The 19,313-nt window shown below is 41.2% G+C and overlaps 1 protein-coding gene across 1 annotated transcript in view; it reads right to left on the reverse strand.

Moving 5' to 3' along the window:
- Positions 1 to 19,313, reverse strand: part of srcap (Snf2-related CREBBP activator protein) — a 33,453-nt gene that overhangs the window by 5,305 nt on the left and 8,835 nt on the right. Inside the window, exons 4-32 of the mRNA XM_055042815.1 lie at positions 17,987 to 18,250; positions 17,054 to 17,239; positions 16,805 to 16,945; positions 16,407 to 16,590; positions 14,776 to 14,951; positions 13,233 to 13,323; positions 13,003 to 13,092; positions 12,108 to 12,281; positions 11,767 to 11,987; positions 10,877 to 11,054; positions 10,633 to 10,769; positions 9,999 to 10,168; positions 8,050 to 8,379; positions 7,678 to 7,864; positions 7,405 to 7,574; positions 6,305 to 6,462; positions 5,989 to 6,204; positions 5,733 to 5,897; positions 5,126 to 5,281; positions 4,696 to 5,040; positions 3,652 to 3,815; positions 3,086 to 3,390; positions 2,808 to 3,010; positions 1,987 to 2,156; positions 1,558 to 1,754; positions 1,254 to 1,368; positions 1,052 to 1,177; positions 784 to 960; positions 615 to 698 (exon numbers count right to left, since the gene is read on the reverse strand). Of these exons, the coding sequence (XP_054898790.1) occupies positions 615 to 698; positions 784 to 960; positions 1,052 to 1,177; positions 1,254 to 1,368; positions 1,558 to 1,754; positions 1,987 to 2,156; positions 2,808 to 3,010; positions 3,086 to 3,390; positions 3,652 to 3,815; positions 4,696 to 5,040; positions 5,126 to 5,281; positions 5,733 to 5,897; positions 5,989 to 6,204; positions 6,305 to 6,462; positions 7,405 to 7,574; positions 7,678 to 7,864; positions 8,050 to 8,379; positions 9,999 to 10,168; positions 10,633 to 10,769; positions 10,877 to 11,054; positions 11,767 to 11,987; positions 12,108 to 12,281; positions 13,003 to 13,092; positions 13,233 to 13,323; positions 14,776 to 14,951; positions 16,407 to 16,590; positions 16,805 to 16,945; positions 17,054 to 17,239; positions 17,987 to 18,250 (5,280 nt within the window). The remainder of the gene's footprint in view (positions 1 to 614; positions 699 to 783; positions 961 to 1,051; positions 1,178 to 1,253; positions 1,369 to 1,557; positions 1,755 to 1,986; positions 2,157 to 2,807; positions 3,011 to 3,085; positions 3,391 to 3,651; positions 3,816 to 4,695; positions 5,041 to 5,125; positions 5,282 to 5,732; positions 5,898 to 5,988; positions 6,205 to 6,304; positions 6,463 to 7,404; positions 7,575 to 7,677; positions 7,865 to 8,049; positions 8,380 to 9,998; positions 10,169 to 10,632; positions 10,770 to 10,876; positions 11,055 to 11,766; positions 11,988 to 12,107; positions 12,282 to 13,002; positions 13,093 to 13,232; positions 13,324 to 14,775; positions 14,952 to 16,406; positions 16,591 to 16,804; positions 16,946 to 17,053; positions 17,240 to 17,986; positions 18,251 to 19,313) is intronic.

The raw sequence follows: 19,313 nt of genomic DNA on the forward strand, positions 1-19,313 counted from the left end.
TTATATCATCATTAGGAAGGGAGGAGATTCTCAACTGGAGTTGAGAATCCAGTTGAGATTTATTTTAGTTATTCAATTCAAAAAGTCAAGCTTGACCATCTTATATTGAGTGATATACTTACAATGATTGTTTCTGATGTTTTCATAGTTATGATTTATGGCCATAATTATAGGCTTTCGTAAAAGTACTGATTTAGTAAATGGGCAATTTTCAGCATGATCAGCCCTGACAGATAACTTGGTGGATCAAACTGAAGTACTTTGAGTATCAGTGAGGTGTTTAACAGTGAAGAGGAAGCAGAGAGATGGAAGAAGCTCTCGTCTACAACATGTTAACCTGTGTTTACTCTTTTCAGGGTAACAATGAGACATTTGCTGATCAGAAAACAGGATTTTTATACCCGGTTGTTTATAATTTGGCTGGAGGTGCACCAGCCAAATTCTCGTTGCAGCTCACAAAGTAAATAGATAACAAAAAAAGATGGCAGATTAAATATTAAGAAAATATTTGAGCGAGTGTAGAACTCACAGTGAAAACAAATCTACTTCTCATCTTATCCAGATATTTCCCCTCTAACAATTCTTCATTAAAACACGAAAGAACGAGAAGTTACCTCTGCTTGCTTCAGCTCCTCCTTGCAGACGTCTTCCAAAGAAGCTTCCAGGAAGTTCATGGCGTAACGTTCAATGGGAGTGAGCTGCAGACAGGCAGGAGAGATGTGAGCGGAGAGCAGAACAGAATCGGATCAACATCTGGAAACCCAGAGCCGCTTCATCGGTCACCTGTTCCACTAGAGCAGCGATTTCCTGTTCGGCTTTGGACAGCTCCTCCACTTCCTCCTGCTCCCCTCCGTCGTCCAGCGGGATGTTCTCGTTGAACTCTGCCAGCTCGGCCACCTGCTCTGCTTTGGCCTGCGAAGCCGCCACGATGTCCTCCTCGTCCTCGGCTCGGCACAGCGCCTGGACCGATCGTAAAAGCAACGGGATGAGTCGAGCTGCGACAAGATGAGGACCGAAGGTATTGCTGGGAGACGATTGGATAAAAGCTCACCTGTTCCAGGATGGTGGTGCTCTGTTTGTTGACACCCTCCTCTTCCTCAGCCTGAGGGACGGACAGCTCCACAGCCACCTCCCTCTTCTCCCCATCGTTGACGTCAAACAGCTCCCTGATGGTTTGCTGAACGAAAGGAATCATTTAGCCGGTACTTTCATTTTTCATCGACACTTTCTCAAACTTGGATGGATGTTGGTACCTCTTTGAAGAAGGCAGTAGTGAAGTTTCCTCCCTCGATTGCCATATCTCCCAGCATCCTCTTCTGGTTGGCTTTCTTTAAAATGTTTTCCTCGACTGTTCTCTCACTAATTAGTCTGAAAAAGCAGAAAAATGAAAACTGTTAGAAAAAAACTATTTGGCTCATCATCAAGCCCAACACTAACATGAATTTGTTTAGCACTTGAATTGTACAGGACAAATTTGACTTAAAACTGAATTTATCTGTCATTTATTTTGTCAAGTCAGGCTTTTTGTGGACAAACAGATGCAATTAAATGCACCACCTGTAGATGTGGACGTCTCGCGTCTGGCCGATTCTGTGGCAGCGGTCTTGCGCCTGAGCGTCCATGGTGGGATTCCAGTCGCTGTCGTAGAAAACGACAGTATCAGCCCCGGTCAGATTGACCCCAACGCCCCCGCTGCGGGTTGACAAAATGAAGCAGAAAATGCGTCGGTCTGCGTTGAAGCGCTCCATGAGGGCCTGCAGAAGAAGGTGTGAGAAACAGTGAGAATCAGACATGTCAAAATGCCACATTTACTGATGTAGCAGATTTAAAAACAGCTAATGAAAGTGCTTCTAAGGACTGGTTAATGTTTCATTGTCAAAGGCCAGACTAGGTCAGTTAGATTTTCCAAAAAACATTACCTCAGTCTTCTTTTCAGAACAATATTTCAGTCATCAGCAGGAGTTTAAAAGGAAATAGTTGCCAAACCTGTCTCTGCTCCACCCGGGTGCTGCCGTCCAGACGCAGGTAGATGTGCCCGTGGTAGTTGAGGAACTGCTCGAGGACGTCCAACATGCGCGTCATCTGGGTGAAGATCAGCACTCGGTGGCCTCCAGACTTCAGCTTTCGCAGCAGAGTGTGCAGAGTCTGAAGCTTACCTGCATGCAGAGGAGGCACGTTTGAGAAAATAGAACCAAGAAGAATACTGAAGTACTATTTGGACCCAGGTGTGATTCTGAACATAATATGAAAGATGAATAGGTGACTCTCCCTGTCAGCTTCTGAGGTAAAATATCCTAATGGTGCTTTTAAGAAGGAACTTAAGACCTTTTACTCTGTAAACATACATCTTTGACCTGCTATGTTATGATGTTTATGATGCTTTTACTGTTTTTTACTACAGAGAAAGGTACTACATAAATACAATTTACATACTGTGTGAACTCACTATGCTCCAAAGAAAAGCCAGCCGCATTTATGCAGAGCTCAGAGCTTTGAACAAAATTTTTCAAACTACAAGTTTAAGATCGGTTATTAAGATTTTGGTGAATTGTTTTGTCTACAGAAATGATACTGAACAGTACTGTATCATTTAATTCTAGGGATAAAAATCCTGCAATGATTTAGCTATACAATATGTGAAAAACTCTGGATAAGATACGTAGACCAACAATTCAGATGGAAGAATCTATTTGGCTTCTAGACATGCCTTTTCATAAATCTCCTTAATTTAAGATATTTAATCTTACTACCATTTCAGTTTTTGCTGTGCACCACTGTTTACGCAAAGTACTCCTTCTGGAACTCACCGCAGTCGTACTGTATGAGCCTCAGGTCAGGAAACTGAGTCCTCATGTTGCAATGGATGCGGTGGAGGCTGCGCGTTAATGGAGCGACCTGACCTGCCAGCGTGGAGGAGAACACCGCCTGCTTGTGGCTCAGAGATGGAGGAGGATGGCAGCAGTGCATGGAGATCAGAGGAGCCTCCACAGGAGGGATCACAAACACAAACCTAAACGTAGAAAAAAAGCATTAACAAACAAATATCCCTGCTTTATTAGCTGTACACGTGTCTGTTTATGTCCACCTGTCGATTATATGGCTGAGGAGCTCCACCCTTTGATCAGGGGTGTGGATGGCTTCTCTTAACGCAGGGCTCTGGAACCAGCAGTCCTGCTGCTGCACGAGCAGACAGCTGCTGTGGCCCGAGCGGCTCCACTCCCCCTCCGCCCTCAGAGCCGCTGGAGACGGGTGAGGACCGGGGAGGAACGTCAGAAAGTCTAAAACCTCCCGGCCGAACACCGGCGCAGCCCCACAGTGGCGCTCATTGACTCGGAAGATGAAGTCGAGCCGACTGTCTCGCTGCCGTTTCGTCTCATCAGCCAACCATGACTGTTAACAGAAATTGAGATGGTTGTGAGCAGGAATGTCACAAAAAACAAGAAACAAACAAACAAACAAACATGATCACACAGCAGAATCAAACTGCAGTCTGTTAAATAAAGGTGATGTACCCACAGGAATCCCACATGCCATCAGTAGACATTGCTTTATTTTTGTAGAAATTGAGACTAAAAACAAAGACAAGCTACAGATTGTAGTTCTAGAGTAAAGTTGAATAAAATTTTTTTTAAAGATATAAACGCTGCTCACCACATAGAAAGGAGAGCGTAGAGGTGGGCGGGGGGCTCTCCTGCGTGGGACGTTGGTCTTTGCATTCCCACTGGGCTTCGACTTTACCGGTGGTTGGTCGCTGCTGTCTCGAGGTGCTGCTGAGGGCTTGGCCACAGAAGGCGACGCCACAACCACGGTTGGAGCTAAGGATAGGATGGAGAAGAAGGCAGATACACTTAACATACGGCTAATAACCTAGAAAATACAAACTCAACTTTTGTGCATCTGTGGAACCTCACAGGATTCATACGATTTTCCTGCAGTAAAATTCAAGAACTTTTCAGGCATTTTTAGGGGAAGTTTTCAAACTTTTTCAGCAACAGACATTCATACGTGTTTAAAAGCACAAATGAACTAAAAATTTTTTTAAAATCTGTCTTATATATATATAAATTTATTACTGCTACTAATAATCTTGTGATGTATTCTAAGCAAGGAAAGATATCCCTCACATCTTTTAATGATGATGTTTAATGTATAAAATATAAGATAAAATACATTTTATTTCACATCATTGGGCCATTAGCAATAATTAATATTCATTACACTAAAATAACCCAAACAAATTGTGTTAAGGTTAATTCCCTTCCTGCACAAAGAAAGTTACAAAAGAAACTATCAGTTCGAGTTTTCTGGGATTTAGCAGACTGTCTTAAGTCTGATTTAACTTCAGACAGTTAGGAAAAAAAATTTGTCTATTTTTTTAATATCTTTAAATATGTAACATAAATAACATTTTCCAAATTAAGATTTTAGATCAATCGTTACAGCGAACGCTTCATTACATCGTTATTCAAATTGTACAGTTTCACTATCAAGTACTTTCAGGGACTTTATTCAGAAATCAAGCAGTTTCCAAATGTTGAAAACATGTCATTTGAAATTCAGGCATTAAACAAGGCAGGCTGATAGATTAAGTACAAAACTGCAACAGGCTTCCTGGGAAGGAAACATCTGCAGGAAATGTGGGTCCAGGGAAGCTTGCAGCTCAGGAAAACAGATCCTCTCAGCATGTTGTCTCACCTGGCTGCTCTACGCTGCAGGGGGGCGGCTGCACTACCTTGAGGACTGGCCGGGGGGCTGGGGGCTGGTTTGGGGTGGAGCTCAGAGGTCTGAGGGGGGCTATAGTGTAGTGAGCCGTAGCGGGGCCAGGACCGGGCCCGGGGGCGCGTGGGGCAATCTGCAGGAGAGCCGTGCTCCGGACAGGGGCGGTGTTGGTGTGAGGGTGCAGGGAAGGGGGCGGAGCCTGAGGAGCAAGACGTGGGGAAGGGGCAACTGCCAGTGTGGGCACGGGCCCACCCTCCTTGCCTGCTGCCTGGCGCACAACAATCTTCACGACTCCAGGGCTGCTCACCGTGGTGGAGGGCACTGAAATGAAACGTGGAGAATTCCCAACTTGAGGACCAACTTCTATGTCTTGGGTTAAATTAACTGGAGGTCAAAGGTGAAATACCTTGGGGTGAGGCGTTGTGCAGCAGCTTGTTTGCAGCGGGATTGGCGACAGGTGTGTTTGCAGCGTGTGTGGCGGTTGTGGTCTGGACAGTGAGCTGTGCAGGCTGACTGATGAGGTGATGCTGCACCCCGCTGGACACCAGGTGCATCACGTTACCTGGAGAGGAAACGGGGGAAATCCAAATGAGACAGAATCAAATTTCTCCTATGCCAGATTAGTCGATCCATTATTAACAGGTCGACATGATGAAGCAATATTAAACATATTTCTCCCCATCATTTTTAGCAAACTACTAGATTTTCAGTTTGTTTTTCTAACAAATACCCTAAAAATTTAGAATTTGTACTTTTTTTTAAGTACAGCTTAATGTGTAAATTGATTCTTCACTATGAGTGAAATTAGTTATTTAAATAAGACCGTTTTTACACATGATTTAGAGTCAGTTTGATCTAAGGATCTCAATAAATCTAATTTTAAGCGCCTGAGACATGTTTCCATCATTCGTAGCAAACACTTAATCGGGTCTCACACCAGGTTTAACCACTGCAGATTGAGATCCCCCATGACGTCATTTGAACTGTACAGTTGAGCAAATGTTTCAGACAACCTTGAACTGGGCGCGGGCCGGCTGCTGGGACCTGGTGGATCTGCGCTCCAGACAGAGTCAGTTTGTTGCCTTGAAGCTGGAAGGTGACGGGTTTGCTGCCCTGGCTCGATGACACGGGTCGTCCTGCCAACGAGGCCAGCTGTGCGATGCTCACCACCTCACCGGCTGAGAGAGAAAAACAAGACGAATGTTAGTTTATTCTTTTACCTGAAAGCAGATATTTTAGCGTGACACCCCCTCAAGTTAGCGCACTCACATGGCAACCTTGCTTGCATATCAGGGCTAAGTAAAACCCTCTGTGGCATGATGCTGCTGGGAGCCGGACTGGGATGGGCCGGTATACCAGCTCCACTGGGTGCACCGGGGGGCCGTACGGTCAGTATCGGCTTCGGCGCGCTGGATCTCACTGCGGTTTGAGGAGCGGGATGAATCGAAGGGCGAGGTGGAGCTGTGGGCGCCACCGAACACACCACTGGAAGACATAAGAAACTGTGAGCATGCAAATTTAAACATAAACTATCAAGACTTACAAAGAGTTATTTTTTAATGTTTTTTTTTTTCTTTGCACTGACCTTGCTGAACAACAGGAGCAGGAGGTGGAGCAGGAGCAGGAGTGGCTTCAGAGACGGGAGAAGGTTTGGGGGTCTGGGCTGCAGGTGGAACGGAGCAGGTGGGTTTGTTCATCAGCAGAACGGGTCGATTATCTCCTTTAGGAGGCGGCTGGAACATCCTGAAATAGCACCACAACGATCATTCAGAAAAACATTCGTTAACAGAAGTTCACCAGAAGGTTTAGTGGGATTTAGCCGATTAGGAAACGACAACAAAAGACCAGATTGTGACTAAAGTTTATTTTAAACTAAAATGTGTGGCAAAATGAACACTGCTTTATACATGAAAGCTCAGAAACAATGTTATGAAAGCTTTCACTAAAACGTTTAAGTTTATGTGTGTAGCACATTTCAAAAACAAGGCAGTTCGAAGTGCTTTACATTATGAAAACATAACACAGTTACTAATTATGAAACAAGCAATAAACATTACATTTTGTTAAATGCTATCATTAAAATGATCAAGCAACAAATATTGTGATCAATATTCCATTTCACTACTTTGATGGGTTTTTAGACTTGATTTAAAGCCTTCGTTGTTTCAACTGTTTAGCAGTTTTCCAGATGTTTGGTCCAGATTTGTGGTGCATAAAAGCTGAATGCTGCTTCTCCATATTAGGTTCGGCAGAACAGACCAGAACCAGAAGACCTGAGTGATCCGAAGGGTTCATACAGCAAATCCTCTATGTATTTTAGTGCCAAGTCATTCAGTAATTTATAGACTAACAGAAATATTAAAGTCTGTTTTCTAAGCTGCAGGGAGCCAGTGGAAGGACTTTAAAATGTTTGACTATGTCAGAAAAATGTTAAAACAGAGAAAATATAGAGAATTAATTATTCATGCCATCACCGTCATTATTTATGAGATGCCTGGTGGCAAAATGTAATAAAATATATTCACTAATAAATCCATCTGACAAACTGGCCAAGTTTAGTTCATTTCTTTTAAGAACTACTGAATATTTTCTTCAATAAACCTGTGGTTTATTGAAGAAATAACTTGCACATCTATTTTGCATTTATCTAAGAATAGTAATAATAATCTTGGCTGCAGCATGTACCTGTTGACCTTCATGCGGACCGGTTTGGGTCTGGGCGGTGGTTCAGGGGACTCTGTAATCTCCTGTATAAGCTGGCGGCTGACTCTGTGGCGTGGCAGGAAGACGTCCGCCTGGTAACGGGTGACATGGTGCTCCAAACCGACAAGATCAAATGCAGAAAGGTCGCAGCGCTGGAAAGTTAAACAGAATTTTTTTTATTTATTTTTTTGCCATCACTTCACAGCTTATTTGAGCATCAAATAAAAGTTTTGTTGAGCATCCATCCATGCTAACCTTCAGAGGAGAAATCTCCAGAGCTTCCTGCACCAGGGAGGCAGTACGGAAGACGATGGGCTGCGTGATGAAGGGGGACTGGATGGGTCGAGGGTCAAACAAGTTGGGGTGGTTGCACACTTTGCGGAGCTGCATGAGGATGTTGATGACGGACATGAAGTGACCGCTGGCCAATGTTTCCCGTGTCCTACAGATCAGAGAGAAGGCTGGAGGTTCATTTTCCGGGAGGAAAACTAGTCAGAGCCGAGATCATTTCACTCTAAAATTTAACACTACTTTGTATAAGTGTATCACATAAAACTTGTGAAAAAAGTTCAAGTGGTGTGAATATTTCAAGACACTAAATATTTTTCTGATCTTTCAGGAACTCACGAGGCTTGTGCCATGAAGTCGTCGTAGAGAAACCTCTGCCGTTTGGAGAGGCGGCAGCGAACCACATGCTCGTATTTTTTCGGCATCTGCTTCTCGACGTCGGCTTTGATCCTCCTGAGCAGGAACGGCCTCAGCACCTTGTGAAGCCTCTTGACCAGGCCCTCGTTGTACTCCTGGCTGCCCTCGATCATTCCCGTCAGCGGGTTGGAGAACCACTCCTTGAACTCCCGGTGGGACTGGAAGACGTGGGGCATGAGGAAGTGCATGAGTGACCAGAGCTCCATCAGGCTGTTCTGCAGAGGAGTTCCTGTCAGCAGCAGCCGGCGGTGGCTATGATGGAGAGATGATAGAAGTAAGGTCAGCATGAAGACTCAGCCAGCAAACACGAAGACGGTTAAATCTAGCAAGAGTGGACGGTCGGTAACTCAAAATCCCCTAATTCAGACTCCAGGGGAGAGCAAGACTTTTAGCAGATAATGGGAAGGCTGAAAAATGTAAAGCAAAGTAGATCTCTTCTAAACTTTTGACCTTTCAACCGTTGTCTACATGTAACAGGAAATGCTGATGGACCTTTGGAAATCTCACTTGTGCAGTTTCTTTAGAAATTAGATATGTTCTTTTGACATTACATAAAAAAATAATTCCAGTAAATAACTGTGCTTAAAAGAAACCACTCTTAGTCCTCATTCTGGATGCTTGGAAAATAAAATATACATTTTCAAAGTTCTTCCATCTTACATTACAGTTTTTAGAAAAAATGTCAAAAATGGTTGACGATTTTTCATCAAATTCTGATTGATGCATTTTTACTTTTGTGTGTTATGGACCTTTAAAAAAAATTGTCAGCAGGTCAGACCTCAAAGAAAAATAGAAATTCAGGAAAATCCACTTTGGTACATCTCTAGTTAACTGAACAGCAGCGAACAAAAAATCTCCTCTCTTTTGGTCATTTCAGCTGGAATATAATCCAGCAGCATGAATCCAACTTATCCTTCTGCTTCATATATCTTTACAGACGATTCTCCAGTGACTCAATGCACATTGGCAGACCTCCAGCCAAAAGCCTCAATTAAAATTAGCTGAAAATTATTATTCTGACACATCTTTGCAGCTCGGATAGAGTCGGTTCAGCACGATAAAAAGGTCAACAGTTGCATTATTCATTTCGTCCATTAAAACTATGACAGAAATATTTCGGCCTTTATAAGACACAAAGGCTTAATTTGAATGACAATGATCATTGGTTTAACAACGTATAAAAAATCCAAAATATTGATTTCTTTCACATGTAATACATTTTTATTTTAAGTGGGAAGAAAATTTAAATGGACATTCCTTCAATATTTTATATTTGTGATTTAAATTTATATAAACTCCATGAATCAAAGCACTTAAGTATTTCCTCAAACTTAAAAGAAAACTATGTTGTAAAAGTACAAAGTGAAACTACACTTCTGCAAGTTTACATTTTGTTTCTATTTAATTTTAACCCACCAGAGGGCAGCGACAGACACAGACAAATGAACTTCAAACTGAGCAGAACAGCTCAACTTTCAGCTGAATGATTAAGAGTCAGGACAGATCACAGTGTGACGGGACATGCAAGAGTCTGATGTCTTTCTGCAGATCACGACATGCCTGGATTTTGGAAGTACTCATGAAATGAAGCGAAGTGAAAATATATTACCAAGAAGAACAGAAAAACAAAACAGTTTTGACTCAATAGTATTACTCTTGCAATTAAAAAACTGCAGTAAGAGTCAATTCACAACTGTCAGACAAGAGAACGGGACTATCAGAGAGTACCGCTGGCTCATTAAAATAACTACAGCCATTTGATGTTTAGACCAATAACAGATCTGATGTACGACTAGTGCTCTTTAATGATAGTAATAATAGAAGTAAAATATTCCAAACACACCAAGCAAAGTTTGACAGAATCTACAGACCTGTTGAAGTTCAGCAAACTCTGCCAACGCTGGGACTTAAAGTTCTTGATGTTCTGAGCCTCGTCGAGGATCAGATAGCGCCAGGACTTTCGCCGGAAGGCCTGGTGATCTTGCAGCACCAGCTTGTACGACGTGATGCAGACGTGGAAAGCATTGGGTTTCGTCCAGCCCTGTGAAAAGAATTGGAGAATAAAATGTGAGCTGTTCTCCTTTTTCACTGGCAAGGTTCTAAAAAAACTCTCTGAACCGTTGTCCCTTTTGGTTATGGCAGATTTAAGGATACATATACGCAAAAGCAGCGTAAAATAATTTCTTTCAAAATTAGACATTTGATATCAGCCTTTTAACGACGAAGATAATTAATTCAAGCAATTTAGGTTTTAAAACAAGAAGCGTTAAAAGCACCAACACAAAGTAGTGCATATTAAAAAAGAAGGATGCATGGTTTTCAAAGATTTATGGTGAGAATATGTATTCAGTTTTCCTAAACTACAAAATGATTCCCAAATCTCACAAGCCACCATTTTGATCATACAATCCAACAAACACACCAAGCGAGTGTGTGGCTGAATAGTATTACGCGCCTGATAAAAGAAAAGCTGCAGACAAACCCAATAAAGCAGAGAAACATCACCTGTCTCTTCAGCTTCCTCTCCTTCTGGCTTCCAAAGTAGGTGAGAATCTTAAACCCTGGACACCAGCGCTTTAGCTCCATCTCCCAGTTCAGCATCACACTGGTGGGGACAATGATGAGGTGGGGACCCCAATTCCCTGAAGAAGAAGAAGAAAGAAAACTGGTCAACTGAAAGCAAAATCACATGTAACTGGAGAGGGATTTTAAAAACAGGATTGAAGAATAAATAAATATGTCCTGCTACCTTTTTCACAGGCCAGGTGGGCTAACAGAGCAATGGTTTGGATGGTTTTCCCCAGGCCCATTTCATCAGCCAGAATCCCATTGAGCTTCTTCTCGTACATGGTGACCAACCAGTCCAGTCCGATGTGTTGGTATTCCCGCAGAGTTCCATGAAGGAGGAATGGGATGGGGGTCTTTACCTTCAGAAAGGAAAAATATGAGAAAGGAATGATCCAGTTGTGAACAGGGTTAGAACGAAGATGCACAGAAAAGCAGACTGGTGACCAGAATCTGACCATTTTCAGATTATCCAGCCCTGACTGGTGACCAGCCAGGCAGGAATTAAAAAAAAAATAAGCAAGGAAAGAGAAAAAAGAGAAAAAAAAACAAAACAAACAAAAATAATCCCCTTTAGGTCATTCTTAAAATTACTAGGTTGTAACACTTAACACACATCACTTTGAAAACTTATTGAGTGTGGAAATCAAAATTAGGCATTACAGGTAATACTGACAGGTTTAAAAAGACGCAGTCTAAGGAAGAACTATTTAAAAACAATCTACTTTCTACAACATGTCTGAGGTTTTAGAAAATAGGCTTCAAGAGAGAATATGACTTTCAACAGACAACAGGAAAGATTTATGTAATAAAGCTACATACTATTTACACTTTAAGGCTTTCAACTTGGAAGAATATTGTGGATTTGGAAATGTTATTCAACCGTAATTAAACACCACCTGCATAGTCAGGTAGTGTTGCTTAGTCAGAGTATATAGTGTTTTTATATTTCCTTCTATTTTAGGTCTTAAAGGAGACTTTGGAATACAGTCAAATTGGTAGCCGACCTACAGAAATGATGATTGATGCATCTCTGGATTAGAAGATTGAGTAGTGGATGTTACAGCAACCGACCTTGGTTGTAGCCAGAGTGTAGCCTTTAGGCTGCAGGCTCTCCGCCGTCGCAGCGATGTGGCTGATCTCTTTCTTTGGCCGCGAGCTGGAGGAAGGAGGACTGTGGTCTCCCTCCTTCAGCAAAAGCTCCATCCCTTCATCTCCAAACTCATCCTCCTCTTCTTCGTCACTCTCCTCTACATCTTTCTCGGAGTCGTCATCTGCACTGTCTCCAGGGGAGTCTGAAAGAAGTGCATCAGAAAGATTCAAACAAATTAATGACAGAAAGTTTTTAAAACTTTCAAATTAGTTGGAAAAAAAAAGCTAAAAAATAATTTCTGTTTCGCAGGGAGTGCTGATACCTGAGGATGACGTGTTGCTTTCCACATCACTCTCATCTTCCTCATTCTCCACCTCCTCATCCCCAGACACCTCAGAATCGGAGCTGGCTTTGGAGGCAGAAGCAGAAGGAGCCTCAAAGTCAGAAGCGTACGCTCCTTTGTACTTCTCCAGAAGCTCTTCTAGACTCATATCGCCTGGAAGAGAACCAGACACAAGTCGGGTTGGAGTTATTTGTTCTACATCATGAGACCTGAAATAAAATCCCTTGCAAAAGAAATGTTAATTTGCCTTAAGCCATTCTCCTTAAATCTTGTCTCAATTTGTTAAGATTACATATGCAAAGTTGCATGCATTGATTGGGATTTTGTGTGACAAACAAATCAAAACGTACAGCTCTCAATATTTATGCAGATAAAAATCTGAAAAGTGTGGCTTGTACTTTTTATTTGCTTCTAATCAATACTTTGAAGAGCTTCTTTATGACTATTGCCGGGAGTCGTTCCGCCCAGTCTGAAATTTTTACCTACTCTTTGTTTTTAAAATAACTATTTTCTTTCTGACTGAACTCATGTGAGGATAAATTTGTCAATGTTTCACTTTTTTTGTTTTCAGGTGGCAGATTTTTCATGATTTCATTTTTGCTCAAAGAAAAATCTAAAATCGGGTATCATTTTCTCTACAGATCAATAATACGAGTTACTTTGTGTCAGTCTGCTCCACAGTTTCACAATATCACAAAAAGTAAAAGAATAAAGGTATGGGTCCATTTGCAAAACACTTAATTGTAAATAGTTTTGATGTAAAACACATGAAGCAGGTAGGAGTTATCTAGGTCATGGTGGAAGCTGAATTGGTGAAAAAAAATCAATGTTTTTTTTAATAATAAAAGTATGAAGGAGGAAAATAAAAACCTACCTTCTTTAGCCAGGTCATCAAGTTCTTCAGCGTGGTTGACGTTTCCTTCCACCTTCTCCTGAGCTGCTATGGTGTCTTCTTCATCCTCAGCTGAACACAAGGTGAGGTGAAACATCATTATTTTTTTCAACAGAAAACCTTTGGTATCATTTCTCCTCATCTAAAGTGTTAACGTGTAGAGAATACACAAAAAGAGGTTGTAGTCTTGCACAATCTTAAATTAATTTTACCATCCTCCTCATTGGCAGTGAATTCTCCATCTTCATCCTCCTCCGCCGATAAAGAAGATTCATTTGAGCATTCTTCCTCTGAGCCAGATTCCTAAGTTTTCCAAAGATTTGGTGATTACTTCGCAAGAAAAAAAACAAAACAAAAAAAACAAAACACAAAACTGGCACAAATTTTTTGCGACAGCTGCTATGTGGTTAAACTGAGCAATTTAAACACTCACACCTCACACTCAAAAGCTGTAGGAAAGTTCAATGTTGTAAAACTTAAGAACTGTAATCCTAAGGGGTTTATGAGCACGTCTATTACACTTCAATATGTTCAGGGCTAATGTTTGTATCATAAAACCCAGACAGAATGCTCTTGAAGAAGCTTGGAGACTAAGACTGCTTGTTACTGGCTAAAATTTAGCTCATAGTTAAGACAGTTTGTGAAACTGATATGAAAAATGGTGATGTTATAGAAATAAGGTCTTTCAGATTGGAAGGCCTCTGTGCCATCACCCTAATCTTTAGCTCAGATTCGAGTCGGGACTCTGACAGAACCACAAAACCTTGCATTTACCTCAAATCAGAAGAAACATGTTGGTAAAATTACTTTAAACTTTTAGTCAATCAGGAGTATGAATAATATTGAATCTAACTGCACATTCAATTAATTTAACATCATTCAAACACACTTTTAAAGTTCGATTTTTCAGCATCTCCATTATTTCACTCATTAACCGTTCAAGTTGATGAGTGAACTCATGATCTGAACTGAACAAACCTTTCTGAATAAGGGAGGAATATCTGACTGCCTCTTGTTTTAACAATTACGATCGTCTTTTGATTATTTCAGCTATAAAGTTCTTTATGAGCTCAACAGTTATGATGTGAAAGGAGGAGAATAAACACGCAAGTTTACAGAGCTCAATTTCTCATGCAGACACTAAAACTTTAACTTGCAAGAGCTCCACCGCACACTTTATAACTCTCAGAGCACAATCTAATTGAGTGATCATTAGGCACCCTGCTGTGGAAGTGTTGTGCAGCTGAAGTAAACGGCTCCCAAACCAAATAAAACTTCACACTACAAAGAAATACACCTCGTCCACCATATGCCGTTTTCCTTCATCAGTAAAATCCAGACTTGTAACAGAACCTTTTCATTACTTAGGATTTCAATGAGGCTTGGATTGAAAAAAACAACACCTATCGGATATCCCAACAAGACAAGCAGCTTAATGTTTTCAAGTATTCAGTATTCTTTAAACTTTGAATCAAGATATGCAAACAACTAGAATAGTAGAAAAGTAACCCACTTTCAAGTGCATGATTTCTTCAAATTGAAACAAATTTCAGACTAAACCCTCATAACCGGTTCTCTGACTCTAAGTGCCTTGGCAGATGTCATTCTGTGTGAAAGAGGCTCTCAGAAACCAGCTTAATAAGCTAACCTGAAGCAGAAATAGGCTTTTTTCTCAAGAAAACAAATTCTAAGCATTTAAATAGACTTAATGTTCAGCCCTGTGAAAGCGTTTCCAGAGACGTTTACTTGGCCTACCTGTGGGGGAGGCAGTTTGAGCGTGCTGAGCAGCTGGTCCAGAGGCAGCATGCTCTCCTCCTTTAGGAGCTCGATCTCCCTCTGATGGCTCGCCGCATCGTTGCCTTCTTGCTGCTCCTCCACCTCGATGGTTTCTTCATCATCCTCCTCTTCGCAAGGAGGCTCAAAATCTCTGTCTGCAGAAGGAGCAGTTAAAAAAGAGCTTGTTTTATTGCTAAATCAAGAGTACCTGAAGAAAAAGCATGAAAATACTAATATTCATAACTTGTTCTAATTAATAGAAGTTAAATATAACTAAATATTTTGCAGGTGTTTTTTTTTACACCTTTGTTTAATGACTCTCAGAAAATATGCAGTAAGTTTCATAACACCGAATGAAGACATGTTTTGACTAATTATCGTATTTTCCGGGCTATAAGTCGCAGCTTTTTTTTTTCATAGTTTAGCCGGGGGTGCAACTTGTACTCCGGAGCGAGTTGTGTGTGGAAATTATCATCATCATTATATCATATCGATGTTATTTTCACACTGAACTGCAAAAGGGCGCTCAAGGCCTGTGTTATTCTATCTTTGGAGTTAGCAGCGTTGTTGACAAGCGACACTGAGGACGAAGATTTTATTGCATTTAGTGATTTGGAAAGACAAGGATGGCTTGGTAAACTTGTTCACATGTTATTTATGCTATAGTTATCTGAATAACTCTTAATATGTTATGCTAACATACCAGGCATGTTCTCAGTTCGTTGTTCATGTGTCATGTAAGGTTAGCATACGGTACCATTATTCAGCCTGGTGTTGCCTCTATTCTATTTTTATTGCCTTTCAAGATGACATGTCTGTTCTTGGTGTTGGATTTTATCAAATAAATTTCCCTCAAAAATGTGACTTACACTGCAATGCGACTTATTTATGTATTTTTCTTCTTTATTATGCATTTTATGGCTGTTGTGACTTATACTTCACTTGGTGATAAAAGTTCCTGAAATAAATATTACTTTTCAGTAATATTATAATGTATAGAAAGAGTCTGTAAATGGAAACACAAATATATGCAACATTCAGAGAAGTTGTTTTAATGCAAATGAAATGTACTTCCTTACTTGTTTAGCTGCGATCTGACCAGCGCAGCAGCCTCAATAACGTAAAGAAGTTCACTGGGGAGAAGCATCACGCCTCAGTGGATCTGAGCAGAACTGCAGCAGCTCCAGAACTGATGCACTCTAAGCCACCTGTTCTGGGGATGCTTTATGGAGAAGCATCCATAGAGCGCTTTGTTTTTGCCTTGTGTTTTAAAGACCGAATGCTTTTAGGAAGCCATTAACTCGCTGCAGTGGAAACGTATGCTCTCCAACCTTCTGTAATCAGATGCCATTGATAACCAGAAGAAGAAGCGGGGCAGGTCTGACGAGCCCGAATCAGGCCTGACGGGGGCCACACAGTATTAGTCACATTACTACATAACTCAAAGTTGCAGCGACCTTGGCAGTGTGAACAGCTTTTTGTTTCTATGAAACACTTTTTGTTTCCGTGAATGACCTGCCAATGGCGTGTTGCTATGACAACATCCCTGTCTGAGCCAATGAGTCGGCTCTAAAAGCGCTCTTTACCCGTGTTGACAAAGGGACGCCTACCGTCTTCGTCAACAGGAGGTGGCAGAGATTTCTGCGGCGATACGTCGGTGTCCACCGGCCTCGCCAGCGACTTGCTGAGGAGGTCAGAGTATTTCTCAGTCTGGCCAACAATAAAGTCAAGCTGAAGGTCCAAAGCCTTCTTGCGCTTTTCCTCCAGCCTCGACTGCTGTTTGAACTGTACCACCTTTAAACACAAAAATCAAAACATTACCCCTTACATGTCTGCTTATTTGATATCGCTGACTAAAACTACTTGCATATGCAGAAAATTATTTGGGCGGTTATTTCAGGAAGGTGATGATATGCTAAATTAAATGTTGCCACTGAATCAGTCATGACGGCTATGCTTCTGACTGAGCCGATTTTTAAGTTTAAAGTGCAGGAGGTGTGTTTTTGACCTTCTCAACGTTGCTCCAGAACGCCCGGACTTCCTTGGCGATAGAAGCGGCCACTCTTCTGATTTTGGCATGCTCGTCTCTCTTGGCTTTCTCTTCCTTTTGCCTCAGCTCCTCATGATGCCGCATCACCATTCGCACCACCTAGCAACACATCAGCAGAACATGTCTAAAATATTTAACATCAGAGATGCGTCCCTATTCATTTATCACACAAAAACGGACCAATTGTAGTTTTGAACCAATACTTACCTTTCTGGCCACACCTCTCTTCCACCGTCTCTCTTGAGCAAAGTCAGCAGAGAGCCACTGCATCTCCTCACAGAGGTAATCCCAGTGAACTTTGGTCCGCTGCGGCTCCGGCAGACGGGAGAGACGCTTCGTTGACCAGAAACCTTCTTTCTTTAGAGCCTGGGTTCGATGTTCAATGTCTGCTTCCTACAGCGGACCAACATTTTATAGTCAGCGGTTGAAGTTTCTTGGAAATTATTCCCAGGCAAAAGGATTGAAAATTTAGTTGACTCGACTGTTTAAATGAATTAAAAGGCCACAATTATGGCCATTCATGTGCATGTTTGGGGCTTTTCAGCTGCAAATTCAGCTTACATTGGTTTGATTTCATAATATTAGCTTTTAATTGCATGGGGTTTCATTATTCCACCCCCAAACTCCAAGGTGAATGACACAGTAATGAGGATTTTCTCCCCTTCAACACAGAGAGCATTTGGCTTTGACAACACTGATGATGAGGCGGTCAATATTTTAGTCCCTCTCACCCCCATTTGCACAATTTAGGGTACAGTATTGCTGGTAACAAAACTTGTAACAACTGCAATAACTGAAATAAATGCAACTGCAATAACCGTTTCTTCTTTCATAATGGTTTTTCCAGGCTTTAACCACAGCCAGCTCCATTGTTCTGAGTATTTATTTCCTTTTAGTTTCCCCTTTTTCAGTGATCAACTTCCTGGTTGTTTTGGCACAAAGTTTTTGAGCCAAGAACAAAACTCAACCACGTTCCTGTCAGAAATACCACAGCTAATGTGTCACAATAAATAAAAAAGTCTAAAATATTCCTTTAATCTGCGATTACTTTGATTAACTTAAAGATGCAAATTGAATGTTTTGTGCAAAATCATGTTGACTTTTGGTGAGATAAGTCCAAATGATCTCAAGAAAACTCACATGTTTTGCCAGCTCTGCCATGTCAGCGTGCCGCTCTCCACGGGAACGATGGGGTGTGGTCTGGTCTGGCGGCGAAGAGGAGGAACTGTAGCCCACAGAGGAAGGAGAAACAAACTTGCCATGAGGACCCCTGAGAGGCGAGCTCTTCTCCCGTTGAGGCGTCGTCCAATCAGGAGTGGATGAGGGGCAGTGGAAGGAAGTGGAGGCGGACGGTGAGGAGGGAGACGAATTGACCGCGACTCTATTTGAGATCCACTGGCGCACCTGAGGGCCGAGGCAGACGGTTGAGGAGGATTTTACTTTAATGTAAAAAAAGTGATGAATGCAAAAGCAGAGGTGAACATGCTCTGTGAAATAAATGCACTTTATTTCATAGAAATAATTATTTATTAATTATCTATGTAGACAATTTTTTCAGTAATTTATTTTTTTTTAAAAAGGAAAAAATGTAATTTCATTTTGATGAATATGGCTAATGAAAAACTCTTTTCAACGAAAACAAGACTGCTGACTTGATAGTTTTCCAACTACCACTTATACTCTATACCTAAATGGTAAGTCAAAGAGGGCCAATGGTGAAGGAGTTAGCCACTCAGATTGCAGTATCCAAACATATCACCGAGAAGTTACGTAGAAGGAAAAAGTGCAGTGAGGAAAGGTGCAAAAGCAGCAGAGAAGAGTAATCACAGGAAATTTTAGAGCACTTCATGTTTTCTCGACTGACGAGCTTCATTTTCCTCCAGGACTTGGTGCCTTTCCAAACTGCCACATATATCAAAACTTGCTCTGATGACATGTTTGACTGGCCAGCAAGACAGAAAACCTTCTTTTAACCTTTCTGAATAATAAGCTGAATTTGATCCAGAGTTTGATAACTAGGATTAATTGGAATATGCATATGATTGGAATGCAGTGACTTTTTTTTGTGAAGCACTTAAAGAACAGAAATGAATAAAAACAGTTCATATTCTTTTCAAAGAGGTTTACTCTTTGGACTCTCCTAAACAAGATCTACCTGTTCAGTCTTCTAATTGTACTTTCACAAACCTTTCAACATTTAACATACCAGCTATGCACAGCAGTTTGTCATGGAGCTCTTCAGGTTTCTTTTGTTATTTTTCTGAGCTCTTAACAGTTTGACCTGGTGGTGAATTTTCTGGGAAGTTGTTGACTTGACCTGTATATGTAATATGTAGTAAATTACAATATTATTGAAAAGTTTCTGTCAGTAACAGTAACTTTACATAAACTTTTTAATTATTTATTTGAAACACTGTGCTGCTCATTTCTGTGTTTTTAAGACTTTATTTATCTTATTTATGATGTT

This window comes from Poeciliopsis prolifica, unplaced genomic scaffold (assembly GCF_027474105.1).
Source record: "Poeciliopsis prolifica strain line A6 unplaced genomic scaffold, Auburn_PproV2 SCAFFOLD018, whole genome shotgun sequence".
NCBI lineage: Eukaryota > Metazoa > Chordata > Actinopteri > Cyprinodontiformes > Poeciliidae > Poeciliopsis > Poeciliopsis prolifica.